The sequence below is a fragment of the Trichoderma aggressivum genome (genome assembly GCF_033847375.1).
Source record: "Trichoderma aggressivum f. europaeum strain CBS 100526 chromosome Unknown scaffold_081, whole genome shotgun sequence".
Lineage (NCBI taxonomy): Eukaryota > Fungi > Ascomycota > Sordariomycetes > Hypocreales > Hypocreaceae > Trichoderma > Trichoderma aggressivum.
The window spans coordinates 57,492-70,809 of NW_026946447.1; the positions used below are offsets into that span (position 1 = coordinate 57,492).

Below are 13,318 nucleotides of genomic sequence, written 5' to 3' on the forward strand. Positions count from 1 at the left end.
CCCTGAACGCCTCGTCCTAACCGCTGTGGCCCCCCGTAACTCAATTGTGCTGCCCCGTTGGAGGGCTGCAACAGCCTGAACTGGGCGCCCTCCCGATCTGGCACGCCAAGTACCTGTACCTGCTCGCGCCTCCACAAATCTCGCCCAGTGATAAGCCCGCAAGGGCCAGTGACGCTGATGCCTGAGGCAACGTGGCTTGCCGTGAGCGGACCGGCCCACCAGCTTTTGTCTCAACTCGCGGTACCTCGTCCAGCCGCTTCAAACTGTTGGCAGAAGCGTTCGACCTGCATCCAACAAACATCATCGTCGCCCATAATTCGAGCCTCTTTTTTTCTCGCTATCCCGCTGGAAAAGTGTCTCTACCATCCAGCACCTGCTTCCACGTCTGCTGTGCGAATCATGGCCGCAGTTGCTTGAGCGAAACCCCCGTTAGCGTCACCCGAACATTGATACCATCAAAAATCCACAACCCACCTCCGCATCCACTCGTCGGATCCTCTCCATCTTCATCGTCATCGTCAACGCCTGCGTTTGCGTTTGCGTCTGAATCTGCATCTACATCTGCATCTGCATCTGCATCTACGTCCTCGACTTCGGCTTCTTCTACGTCATCAAGTCTTTCGTTTCCTCATCATCATCACCATCATCGTCGTCGTCATCCCCATCTTCTCCATCTCCTAACCCAGCAATGCCATCCTCAAAAGTCGCCAACAGCTCTGCTGGGGGCCAGGTCAGCAATCGCCTGCGCAGCTTCTTTCGCATGAACAGCAGCGCCAGCAGTATCGGCGAAAAAGAAAGGAGCAGCAACTCGCTCAACCTCAACGGGCCTTCGAGCAACGGCAGCGGCAGCGACTCGCACTCTACCAAAACCTCTCGACACACAAAACTATTCAACAGCACCGTTGGTCGCCTGAGGTCGCATACCGTCGCCAGCGAGAGCAACAAGCTAGAGGAGGCAATGAGCCCTACGGCGCTTGCCAACCCCTACTTTGCTCACCAGGGACAGCCTGGCCTGCGCCATCACAACGAAGGCTCTGTGCCACCAAGTCCTCCCGATACGCCAACGTTGAAGGTGTCGGGCCCAGATGGCACAGAGGCCGAACAGGCTACAAGCGAAACTAAGGAAGAGCTGGCCCGCAGGTTAAGGAGGGTTGCCAGTGCACCTAATGCTCAGGGACTGTTTGCGAGTGCTGGAAATAAGGGCGAGCGCCCGGGCACCGCTGAACTCGGCAAAGACCCCTTGATCCAGAATGCCAAGTCAGGGTCACTGGGCCTCGTCGACGGCGGCAAGGCCGATGCAGCACAGCATTTACAGAGCGAAGATACTCTGGGTGCCCTGCCTCCCCCGCAGACTTCTTTAGCCTTCCGCAGAACGTATAGTTCCAACTCGATCAAGGTCCGCGATGTCGAAGTTGGCCCTGCCAGCTTCGACAAGATCAAGCTTATTGGCAAAGGTGATGTGGGCAAAGTCTACTTGGTTAGAGAAAAGAAGAGCAACCGGCTCTACGCCATGAAAGGTAAGAAATGAGAGCTTGAAAATTGACACCTCTGCGGTCGCTAATTTGGTCCCATAGTCTTGAGCAAGAAGGAGATGATTAAGCGAAACAAGATTAAGCGCGCCCTCGCTGAACAGGAAATTCTTGCGACAAGCAACCACCCCTTTATCGTCACTCTGTACCACTCGTTCCAGTCAGAGGACCATCTTTATCTTTGCATGGAATACTGCAGTGGAGGAGAATTCTTCAGAGCACTCCAGACTCGCCCTGGCAAGTGCATTCCAGAGGACGATGCTCGTTTCTACGCCGCCGAGGTCACGGCTGCTCTGGAGTACCTCCATCTCATGGGTTTCATCTACCGAGATTTGAAGCCGGAGAGTACGTGCCCCCTTCAAATGGGAAGAGAATGAGGAGACGCAGCTGACTAACGTGTTTCTTTAGACATCCTGCTTCACCAGTCCGGCCACATCATGTTGTCGGATTTTGACTTGTCAAAGCAGTCTGGCCCTGGTGGCAAGCCGACGATGATTGTTGGCAAGAACGGAGCTAGGACCGATTCTTTGCCCACGATTGACACGCGATCATGCATCGCCGACTTTAGGACAAACTCGTTTGTCGGCACCGAGGAGTACATTGCCCCCGAGGTGATCAAGGGCAGTGGCCACACGAGTGCAGTGGACTGGTGGACCCTGGGCATCCTCATCTATGAAATGCTCTACGGAACCACGCCTTTCAAGGGCAAGAACCGAAATGCCACCTTTGCCAACATCTTGCGTGAGGACATTCCCTTCCCGGACCACACTGGAGCGCCACAAATCTCAAAGTATGTTATTCTTGTCTTATATAGAACGACTTGTCACATGAATTGTTGCTGACCCATCTCGTTATAGCCTCTGCAAATCGCTCATCAGGAAACTGTTGATCAAGGACGAGAACCGCAGATTAGGTGCCCGAGCTGGTGCCTCTGATATCAAAGCCCACCCCTTCTTCCGAACGACTCAGTGGGCTCTGATTCGCCACATGAAGCCGCCTATTGTCCCCAACCAGGGCCGTGGAATCGACACCATCAACTTTAGGAATGTTAAGGAGAGTGAAAGCGTTGACATCAGCGGGGCCAGAGCCGTTGGTGTTCCCCTGGATAGCGGACTGGCAACCCCGGGCACTGAAGCTGCAGACCCATTCCTTGAGTTCAACAGCGTCACGCTTCACCACGATGATGATGTGCAGTTCCACGACATAGCCTATGCTTCATCACCCTCTTCCCGAAGTTGAGCTTTTGATCTTTTGAAACCTGGCGATCCGACATCGAACCGATTATCTTTCTTCTTTTCTCCAGGAGGCTCCGGCCCAAATTTTGATATCATGCGTGTACACGGCTAAGGTTATGGGGATTGTTAAGATTACGACATTTGCGTCTTTTATTCGAGCGACCGAGTTTTTTACCCTTTTGGAGTTGACGCCTGCATGGAATATCCCGTCATTCGCTCCTTTTGCTTTACAGCAGGCAAGCTAGCAGATACAAACTCATAGCGGATTCCGTACGATGCCCACCCCCAGAGTTGTCGTTTAGGATTATTGTTGAAGAAAAGTCTGTCCAGCATTGTTGCAAGTCTGTCCACTTGAATTCGGCGTCTTTTTTTGGTTGTTTTTCTTTTTTTTTTTGGGCGTTTCTTGGGAGTTTGTTCTGGCGCCAGGGAGGGCATGTCATGTAAACTGTCAACAGTCTATGAAGATACGTTTGATCTACCAATAGAACAAGGATATTCTGACGAGTTTGAGTGTGTCATTCTGTGATTGGTTTTTATTTGCATGGCGGCTCTCGTCTTGTTGGGAGGTTCTTGTTTATATTAGTGCAAGGGTTTAATATCAGCTTTGAGAACTTATTCAACCACAAATTCTCCAAACTCGCGTCTTTTGATATGTACACGATGGTACAAGCAGGTCCGACCAATACAAAACATGGTAGATTCACTTTTGGCATCGAACCTGCGAGGAATTGAGCATCGCAGTCGCCAAAGAATAACCCACCACAGGTCCTTGTTTATCAATCCTCGGTAAACACCAAATCCTCCTACCCTCAATACTAGTTGCCTCTCATTCTTCAAACCTTTACATCAGTAACACGCTATATAGCAGCCAAACATCACATCCTCTTAGTTATACGCAAAAAGACGGCATATTCACGATAGCAACCCTACTCCTCTTCCACGGCTCGTCCATTCTTTGCAACGTCGAACCGCGCTGCAGGTACAACGGGCCGATGGCCTGCCGCTGGATATTCCCTCAAGTGATGGCGGACGGGTGGGAGCGTCGCGAGACAAAGTACAGCAGCGCGCCGGGCAATGTCGGTGATGCTGGCCGTGTCGTAGTGGTGCGTCAAGGTGCCGATGCTGTTCGTCTCGCAGCCGACGTTTACGAGCTGGGATGGGCCGTTTGAACAGAGAGGCCTGGACCGGGAGATTGGCGAGGAGTTTCCTGTAAAGCACCCGTGCGAGATGAAGACGGAGGACTGCGTCAACTTCTGGGTGTACCATCGCTGGGTGGCTTTTCTGGGGGGCGCTGAGGCCGTGCGACATGACGCGGGAGATGGTTTTCGCGGTGACTAAGGCGCTGGAGCGGAATCTTGAGGAGGCGCGGTATTTGCTGGGGAGGCGCTTGGAGATGGGTGGTGCGGATGTGAGGGATTGGAGGGAGTTGATTGATCGATTGAAGCGCCGGGTGAGCATTATGGCGGTGGGAGTCTTTCCGAAGCTGGAGGTGGGAGAATATCTGGGAGAGGCGGCGAGGGCGGCATGAGATGGATATTTGGAGCGGCTGTTTTGTTGTGTCTTGAGTGTCTTTGAGCGATGGATTGTGTCATTCTGTGTATGCAGTAGCGTTGTGGTGGTTATAGAATCAAAGCGATCAACTCACAAAAGTCTTTGGTGTAGTGGTCTCGTGTAGTGGTCTCATGTGTAATATGAGAAAATCATTTTCAATTTTCTTGCCTCTTCACCTCCCCCTTTTTTTTTCCTCTTGCAATATATCATACAGTCATGGCTATGCCCCCTCGTCCGTCCTCCCCTCCCAAGATGTGATGTTCCCATTGCATGACAACAAAAATAGTAGTATGAAAAACCCCGTTCCTTGGCACACACGCATTGATATGCTGGGACAGAAGAAAATAAATAAAGTGAACCCCGGATAGAATGCCTCCATGAGTTGTCATCATAATCATCGAAAACGCTGCTGCTGCTGCTGCTGCTGCTCGAGTTCGGCATCCCCCCTCATCTTATGCCATCATCTCACCCGCATTCCCATCCTTCTTCCTCCGCGCAGACGGCCCAATCTTCTCCTGCCCGCCCATCCACGGCCGCAGACACTCAGGGATAGTCACGGTGCCTTCTTCCTCGTCCCACCCGTTCTCCAGCAGCGCGGCCAGCACCCTCGGCACCGCCAGCGCCGTGCCGTTGGCCGTCCAGGGGAAGCTCAGCCTGCCGCTGCTCGTCTTGAGCCGCGTGGCGAGGCGCCTCGTCTGGTAGTCGGTGCACAGGCTGGCGGAGGTGACCTCGCCCCAGCCGCCGCTGTGGTGCTCGCGGCTCGGGAACCAGGCCTCCATGTCGATCTTGCGGGTGGCCGAGGCGCCCAGGTCGGTGGAGGGCATGGAGAGCACGCGGCAGTAGAGCCCCAGGGACGAGAGGATCTCGGTCTGCATGTCGAGCATCTCGTCAAAGACCTCGCGGGCCTCGAACTCGTCGGGGCTGGTCCACGCAAACATCTCGACCTTGGAGAACTCGTGCACGCGGTACAGGCCCTTTGTCTCGGCGCCGCGGGCTCCGGCCTCGGCGCGGTAGCATCGCGACACGGCGACTCGCTTCAGGGGCAGGTCCACGGCGTCGATGGTGGACATGGCCTTCATGCCGGCGAGGGGGATCTCTGACGTCCCGGCAAGACTCATTTCAGGCACTCCGCGGTCGATGTCGGCCTGAGACTGGGCAATGGAGTAGACTTGCTGCTCGCCGTTCTGGTCTCGGGGCTGGAAGCCGCACGCGGCGCCAATGTGGCTGTACACCATGCTGGGAGGCGACACCTGCGTCCATCCGTGCTTGGTAGCAACGGTGAGGGCATATTGGATGAGAGCCTGTTCAAGCTGTGCTGCCTCGCCAAGCAGGTAGTACCAGCCCCAGCCAGATGCCGTCGCCGCTCCGGCAAAGTCGAGAATGCCCAGTTCGGCGCCAATGTGGACATGCGACCTCCAGAGCTGCTCCGGCCCTTGCTCGAAGCTCGGCGGCTCATTGATGTAGCTCAAGACCTCGGCCTCGTCCCCCCTCGGCGTGTCGGCGCTGGTGAGGTTGGGAATCTCCAGCGCCAGCTCCTCCATCTGCGCAACCGCATCGGCCTCCTTCTTCTCAATCACAACCAGCTCGCTCTTGAGCGCGCGAGCCTCCTCCTGGACCTTGTCCCGGCTCATCTGCTTCACATCCTTCAAGTCCTCGTCGTCAGAGCTCGTCGCCGAGTTCGCCAGCTCTTTTCTCAGCAAGTTGGACCTCTCCCTCAGCGCACGACCATCCTTCTGCAGCTGCTGCCACTCGGCATGCAGCCGTCCGATCCTTGCGGGATGCGCCGCCTGGCGCTTGTAGTTGCGCTCCAGACATGTGTTTTCATAGAGCTCCGGGTTTTGCCGAATGTGCTTGATGTCCACGATGGGCTTTGGCGCGGACGAGGGACGTTTAACGTCTGAGAAGCTCCGCACGTAGAGGATTCGGGCTTGTAGCCGCCATTGAGGGCAGCGCAAGCGGGCCAGAGACGTGGTCATGGCGGATATTGTCGAGGCATGGTGATGATGTCAAGCCGAAGCTATTGGCAGCTCCATCTGATGATGGTGGTGTGGTAGATGGAGAGCTCTGCCGATATGCGATTAAGCGGAAGACTCACAGTGCGAGACAATGCTGTACGAATACTGTCTCGACCGCCATCCATCCATTCCATCTAGATCATGCGAGTAATGAATTGGATGGTTCGGTAATATCTGCCAAGAGTCGATTCACACAATCACATCGTTAGGCTGACCTTGTTTGAAGTTCGCCTAGTATGCTTAAATGTTACAGTGAGAACTTTAATCACCACAACGCGAGAGACACAGTCCTTGCATTAGAAGTATATTTCATCATGGACACGAGTCTGGTGTCGTCGCTATTTTATCTGCGCTTGAGCCAACGGCTCTGTACAGGTTTGCATCGAATCTAATACATCATTCGTACCCCCCTTCCCCCAGAGTAAGACATTATTCATGTTGTATGTATATATAACGCTTCCAAATCCAATGGTGTAAATAAAACGCCATGCTCACGCAGCTGCCGTCGCCCCCTTTTTAAAATGGAATGGTATCAACCCAAAGCAAAAATCCCAATCCGGAGAGATGAAAAGAGCATGCCAGAAATGACAAGATGGAACGCTTCACACTTCCTCGTAGTGTTTTTACACGTTCTCGGCGGGACCACCGGCCTCGCTTTGTTTCGTCGGGGCATTGGCCAATGCTGCATTGTGTTCCTCCTCCTTCTCAGTGGTCTCGTCGGCGCTCGACTCGGCTGTCTTGGGGTCATCGGCCGGAGCAGAAAAGACTGGGGCGATCTTGCTCTTTGATCTAATTTTGGCGCCATAGAAGTAGAAGGCGAAGGGAATAGGAGCAAGCACAAGGGCTACGCAGCCCAGCAGTGTCGAAGCCCACTCGATATGCATGCCGAGGAACATTTGACGGCCAAAAAGCGGGAAAGCAGCGCCAAATAGGGATCTCATGAACGTGTTGCCAGCAAGGGCTGAGGCGGCGAACATGAGGTATGCATCGACAATGTAGTTGAGGGCCTGGAGGAAAATCGACATGAGACCAAAGCCGGTGAGGATACCGCTGACAGCCGGGGCCGCCCAGTGAATGCTCTCCTTGTATCCAGTCCTGACATGTTTGTTAGTTAACTGATCAAATGAAATGATGGCAAGTGAATTTGAGATGGACAACTTACCATCCGAACCAAAAGATACCGCCGGCAAACGCAACGCCACCAACCATCATGTTGGGCAGTCGCCACTCGGGAATGGGTATGCCGTGGTTGGCCTCTAGCTTGCGGTTGTACCACGGAACCTGAAGAATAATGGTGAGGGTCGCAAGAAGCTCACCAATGACCAAGCCAAAGAAAGTCAGACCGGACTGACCCAAGTTGAAGCCGTGAACACCGACGAAAACCAGGGGGTATGCGGTAAAGAAAAGGTAGAGAAGCCCATAGATGAAGCTCATGTAAATGGAGAGAAGCAGGATGATGGGCTCCGTAAAGAGGAGTCGCAAGGGACGGGTGAAGTTCTTGCTGACGAGCTCGCCAAAGTCGATTTCGATTTCCTCCTGTTTGGCGTGGATGCCCCAGTTCTTGGTGCGACGTCGCAGTTCCGAAGCCTTGCCAACGAGAATGACTGGTGGGTACGACTCGGAGAGGAAGAACAAGTCGAGAATGAAGGCGACAAATCCCATAATGGCAGGGAGATACTCGGTCCAGCGCCATCCCAGATATGATTCGACAATGAAGCCGCCGATGAAAGGCGCCAGCATGGGGCCAGTAAAGACAGTCATGGAGAAGATGGCAATAGCCGTTCCTCGAGTCCTGTTGTCGAACATGTCGGAGAAGACGGCAGCAACGACAGCCAGGGGGGCGGCGCCGAAGAAACCGGCAAAGAAGCGACAGATGAGGACGGTCTGAATGTCCTTGGCGGTGGCGGTCGCGATGGTGAAGAGGGAGAAGCCAAATATGGAGAGGACAATGGGCAGACGGCGGCCCTTGAGTTCGGATAAGGGAGCCCAGAGACTGGGACCAAAGGCGAAACCCAACACATATAGCGATGTGCCTAGAATGCCAACCTCGAGGCCAACGTCAAACTTTTGAGCAACGGTGCTCGTTGCGGAGGAGAAGATGGAAGATGTAAAGGTGCTCGTGACGGTGGTGTAGGCCAGCATGGCAGCCGTCAAGAGCTTCTTTCGAAGGGGCCAGTTCTGGGCGTGTAGGGGATCGTTGGGTCCGTCAAACTCGACGACGTACTCTTCCTGGGCCGGCAGCTGGGGAGGATATGGCTTGCCGCCGCCAAATGACGGCAATGGCTTTCGAGAAGCTCTACTCTCTGTACGAATTGAGCCTCCAACAGTGTTAACGTGCTGGCTTCGTTGAGTTGCAATGCGACTCAGGGCGGTGGGGTGGCGCTCCAGATCGTTCTGCGTAGATACGCGACTCATGTTTCTGCGGAAGACGCTGCCTTCGGAAGACGCAGACGAGGCTGAAGATGCCGTGATGACGCGCTCTATTTCGTTGCTTGCCCGGCTCTGATAGCGCTCGGGGGAGGCAGAGCGCTCTGCCTCCATGAGTTCCCGGTCGAGGGGATCCATGGTGACCAAGTCGGCTGACGCTCCTCTCTATGCGTGATGCGCAATCTGCAATCTTGTTCCCAATTGCGCTTGACAGTTAGTTGTAGCAGCTACAGGGAGGAGCTACAAGAGAGACGAAGAAGAGGCCGGAGAGCGGACGAGACTCCGGATGGTATAACAAATATTGATGGTCCGAAGAGAATTTCTGTCCAGGAAGAGAGAAGAGAAGAGAAGAGAGATGTGAGAGCTAGAAAGGCAAGGGCCGAAAAGCTTGTCGCAGGGACGGCAGTTGTGCGATAGGTGGAACGAGGAGTCTACAGTACGATGGATCGGGAGCTGGGCGGACCAAGATATCATGTACTCGCTACTCGGTCGGTCTAGTACAGCCGAGTGTTACCGAAACGGGACAAGGAAGTCGGTAGGCTAGTACGAGTGGGGAATCTTGGACGAGCTGGCGGGGCGGTCTATTAGCTAAGGTGGATGCGATGATGAAGAGTTACGAGTTGAGTCGAGTCGAGTCGAGTCGTACGAGGTAGTGAGAAGAAGAGAAGAAGAAGAAGAAAATGATGGGCCGTATATGCTTGGTGATGAATAAAGACGGAGGGAAAGAGTCGCCGGCGGGGGATATTCGCTTGTTCCAATGCTAAAGAGAAATGCAGCAAAACAAGGGTTGATGAGTACACCAATCCTATTGCATCAACCAACTAAGTAGCAGGGCGAGACAGAGGATCTCAGCGACTGCACGGAAAAGGATGGCGGATAAATGAGAACAGCCAATGCATGTAAGACAAGACAAGCGGCGCACGGCGTTCTTTTATGGCTGGCCGACTTCAATGCCAGACAGGACATGTCACTACTAATTGCTACCGTCGACGTTCGGCTTAAAACTAGTCGTACGTAGGTAGTTGATTACGGAGCATGTTCCGCTCAATATAACCAATATGCTATCCGTCGTAGTACGAGTGCAAGCAGAGCTTCGGCCCCCCGATGTTACCCAGCCCGTCGATGGGGCCGGCTTTGAAATCTCTGCGCTCCCTGACAGGGCCCTCCCCTATTTTTCTTCGCTCTCGCTCTGCGGCAAACCAAGCAATGGAGCCAGCTAGAATCCGGAATGCCAGATAGGGCTCGAGCTAGAGGTCTTGACTACCGGTGCGCATCCCGGATGTCTGGCTTTGGCTCCACCGCCGCGTCGAAACATGTGGCACATCGACGAACAGCACGAATCGCGGGTTCTAGGCTCGGGAGCCAGCCGTAGACAATTGATTGATGCCCAATTACCCTTTTATTTTATTTTATTTCCAAACATTTCCCCTGTTCTTTCAGGTCGTTGCCAAGCAGCCTTTGCTCCACTACATATCCAGCTCCGTTCCCCTATGTCATTTCGGCCTGCTTGAGATAGAGTCAGTAGATGTTGACTCCTCGGCACGGAGACAGCGGCCAAGAACAAAGACGGCGGGATTTGCATAACCCCATCATCGTACTCCGTACGTACTTACACATGTAACAGCACGCATGATTGCATAGATACCCACCGTTGACGCCCATTTGAATTTCAAATACCGTAACATAGCCTCTCGGGCTTGGTCCCCATGGAGTGTCCGTCCGAAGGTTTCTCTTTCATCCGCAATCTTGTCTCGGCCGGTTTCGCCTCTGCCGCTTACCTTTGCTGTGCAATGACGTAATTCTTCAATGATTTTTTTTTCTGCCGGCAGCGAAAGGCCGAGAAGCGACCTCAGCTTGTCGGACCCAACACTAGGCGAGCTAGCCGTGCGAGTTGGTCAGCGGCTGATATCGGAACAAGGCCTGTGCTGTTTCTTTCGTGCCAAAGTGGCATCTCTTATTACTGACCCCGGAGCAAAAAGCTTGATTCCCTATCAGAGAGAATTACGGGTACAAGATGAATCGCCTCAGGGATTTCTCTAGTAGATTCCAGCACCTGCTTGCCTGACAACTGACAGCGGCGCGGCCATGATTTATGCGCCGGCTGGGTCGTGTCCTGATTGGCTGGTCAACATTGCCCGGGGACGGAGAATATCCTATAAAGTCCGACGCCGAGGTTTATCGCAGCGCACGGCGAATCCCCTTACTCGTACTTACTTGCAGGTCCAGGAATACAGGAATAGCAGCAGTATCTGATTGTGAACCGGCAACTTTAGCTCCCGCTCTGGTCTCTGTGCACGAACGATGGAGCCGTGCACAGAAGGGGTGGAAAGATGGTTACCTCAGCAAGCTTAGGTACTTGACATCGGGCTTTGTTTGGTGTGTCTTGGTGATGACTTTGCGTGCCCAGAATGGCAACTTACACTAGTAATCGATGGATCAATGCTAAAGGACTACATTCATACTAATTCATAAGACGATTGAAGTCCTGTATCCAAGACTCAGAAGAAACAAAGACGCCATTGGTCTCCCAAATGCGAACAATCTCACAGCAAGCTTCGCTGTTCGCACACCGGCTTGCTACAATCCTTCACTCAGTCACTAAAGGACGCGACGCATAGTCTACGAGTACAGCAGGTATCAATAAAGAATAGTCGGCTTTTCGCTCAAACGAATCGAATAGCGCACAACGATAATATCGCTTCGTAGGCAAATGATCCCATTTTCCACGCGTCGCCTGGGGGGGCTGACCGGATCCTTCCAAAGTCCATGTCGCTAAAAAGTCCGGCTGGGTGGCTGAAGCTGAGGAAAAGTGACCCGAGCAAAAAGTCTCAACGGAGAGTTGGGCAGCTCAAGCTTCACTGATCGGATTTTTTCTCAGATGAATACAAAAGGCTTGCAGACGTCTTTTTTTTTTTTTTTTTTTTTTTTGGAAGACGGATGAATCAGTGAACTATCGCAACATTTCTCTCTCTTGTTTTCATCGACATCTCATTGATCACCTGAAGCTTTACACTGCAGCTCACTTACACTACCAACGGCCACTTACAGCTACTCCACACAAGACCACCACTTTATTGAAAAGACTTGATTCAATATGCAAAACCTCAAGATTGCCATCATTGGAGCTGGCCCAGCAGGTAAATTTCCCCAATAGCGAAGAAAAAGCATTTCGCTGTCTCAACTTCGACAACTAATAACCTTTAAAATAGGCTGCACTCTTGCCCGGCTCCTTCATCTTGGAGGCATTCAAGCTACCGTATTCGAAGGCGAGGCCTCTGCCAATGTCCGATCTCAAGGAGGAACCCTGGACTTGCACACTACCTCCGGTCTAGCTGCCGTCAAAGAAGCTGGCCTATGGGACATCTTCCTATCGCATGCGCGCTACGATGGTCAATACATGGCTATCGTGGACAAGGCCCTTTACTATTACGTCGTCCGAGGTGCTGACCCTGAGTCAAACATCGCTTTTGGCGAACGCCCGGAGATTGATCGTGTGAAGCTCAGAGAAATCCTGCTCGACTCTCTGCCTGAAGGAACCGTCAAATGGGGACACCGCCTGCAGAAGGTTGAGGGCAGCACCTTGACCTTTACTAATGGAACTACTGCCAGCTTCGACCTTGTTGTCGGTGCCGATGGTGCATTCAGCAAGGTCCGCCTTTCCATTGCACCAGAGCTGATGCCAGAGTACACCAGAGTGGCAATGCACGACATCTCCATCCCTGACGCCGAAAAGACTGCCCCTGAGACTTACAAAATCGTCAACCGTGGGAGTATTTTTGCCAGTGCGGACGGTCAGCGATTCACCCTCCAGCAAATGGGCGATGGCAGCATTTCCATGGGCTTTAGTTTTGTGCGTGAGGATCCAGACTGGATGAAGGCCGACAAGTGTGGCTACGATTCCGAAAATCTTGTCGAGGTGAAGAAGGCGTTGGCGAAAGAGCTGGAGCATTGGGGTCCCCAGTTCCATCAAGCACTCGACGCTGCCCAGGGGCGAACAACGACCAGGTCACTGTGGCGACTACCTATTGGACAGAAGTGGCAGCACAAATCCGGCGTCACTCTTATTGGTGATGCGGCTCATTTGATGACGCCTCATGCTGGCGAGGGCGTGAATCAAGCCCTCGAGGATGCCATGTTGCTTGCTCGAGTGATCCTCAAAGCTCAGAGTACCGAAGAGCTCGACGAACGGATTCGTGGATTTGAGTCCGACATGATAGCTCGTGTCAAGCCGATTCAGGAGCTGGCTTGGAATCGCTGCCAGGGGCTCATGTTCACCGAGGGCGTGCCAAAGTCTCTTGTCGACAGGGAGATGCGGCGTCGGAAGCAGCAAATGGCCGAGGGCAAGACGGCAGAGGAGCTCAAGGCAATGGAGGAAGCCATTGCCAAAGCTCAGGCAGAGGCTGATGCTATGAACCGAACCTGAGGCATAGAGCTACAGTATAGCCTCGTCAGCCAGAAGGTTCTCATGGCTAGATTTAGGGCCCTTTTGCTTCGTAAAGGTTGTTTGTCTTGAGTCGTTTTGATGTTTAGTCTGATGCTGTGTTCACTCAGGTTGAGATGT

General features: G+C 53.3%; 5 protein-coding genes across 5 annotated transcripts; 2 read left to right on the plus strand and 3 right to left on the minus strand.

The window, feature by feature from the left end:
* Positions 1-688: 688 nt before the first annotated feature.
* Triagg1_10685 (uncharacterized protein) lies at positions 689-2,768 on the plus strand (the record flags this gene model as incomplete). The annotated part of the gene is made up of 4 exons (XM_062894783.1): positions 689-1,517; positions 1,575-1,874; positions 1,938-2,319; positions 2,387-2,768. 4 exons carry the CDS (start codon positions 689-691, stop codon positions 2,766-2,768), a joined length of 1,893 nt encoding a protein of 630 aa, XP_062750367.1.
* A 922-nt stretch (positions 2,769-3,690) lies between these two features.
* Triagg1_10686 (uncharacterized protein) lies at positions 3,691-4,448 on the minus strand (the record flags this gene model as incomplete). Its single annotated transcript, XM_062894784.1, has 3 exons — positions 3,691-3,886; positions 3,936-4,357; positions 4,410-4,448. 3 exons carry the CDS (start codon positions 4,446-4,448, stop codon positions 3,691-3,693), a joined length of 657 nt encoding a protein of 218 aa, XP_062750368.1.
* A 319-nt stretch (positions 4,449-4,767) lies between these two features.
* Triagg1_10687 (uncharacterized protein) lies at positions 4,768-6,291 on the minus strand (the record flags this gene model as incomplete). Its single annotated transcript, XM_062894786.1, has 1 exon — positions 4,768-6,291. One exon carries the CDS (start codon positions 6,289-6,291, stop codon positions 4,768-4,770), a length of 1,524 nt encoding a protein of 507 aa, XP_062750369.1.
* A 662-nt stretch (positions 6,292-6,953) lies between these two features.
* Triagg1_10688 (uncharacterized protein) lies at positions 6,954-8,895 on the minus strand (the record flags this gene model as incomplete). The annotated part of the gene is made up of 2 exons (XM_062894787.1): positions 6,954-7,425; positions 7,493-8,895. 2 exons carry the CDS (start codon positions 8,893-8,895, stop codon positions 6,954-6,956), a joined length of 1,875 nt encoding a protein of 624 aa, XP_062750370.1.
* Positions 8,896-11,851: 2,956 nt separating this feature from the next.
* Positions 11,852-13,180, plus strand: Triagg1_10689 (uncharacterized protein; the record flags this gene model as incomplete). The annotated part of the gene is made up of 2 exons (XM_062894788.1): positions 11,852-11,894; positions 11,967-13,180. 2 exons carry the CDS (start codon positions 11,852-11,854, stop codon positions 13,178-13,180), a joined length of 1,257 nt encoding a protein of 418 aa, XP_062750371.1.
* Positions 13,181-13,318: the final 138 nt, after the last annotated feature.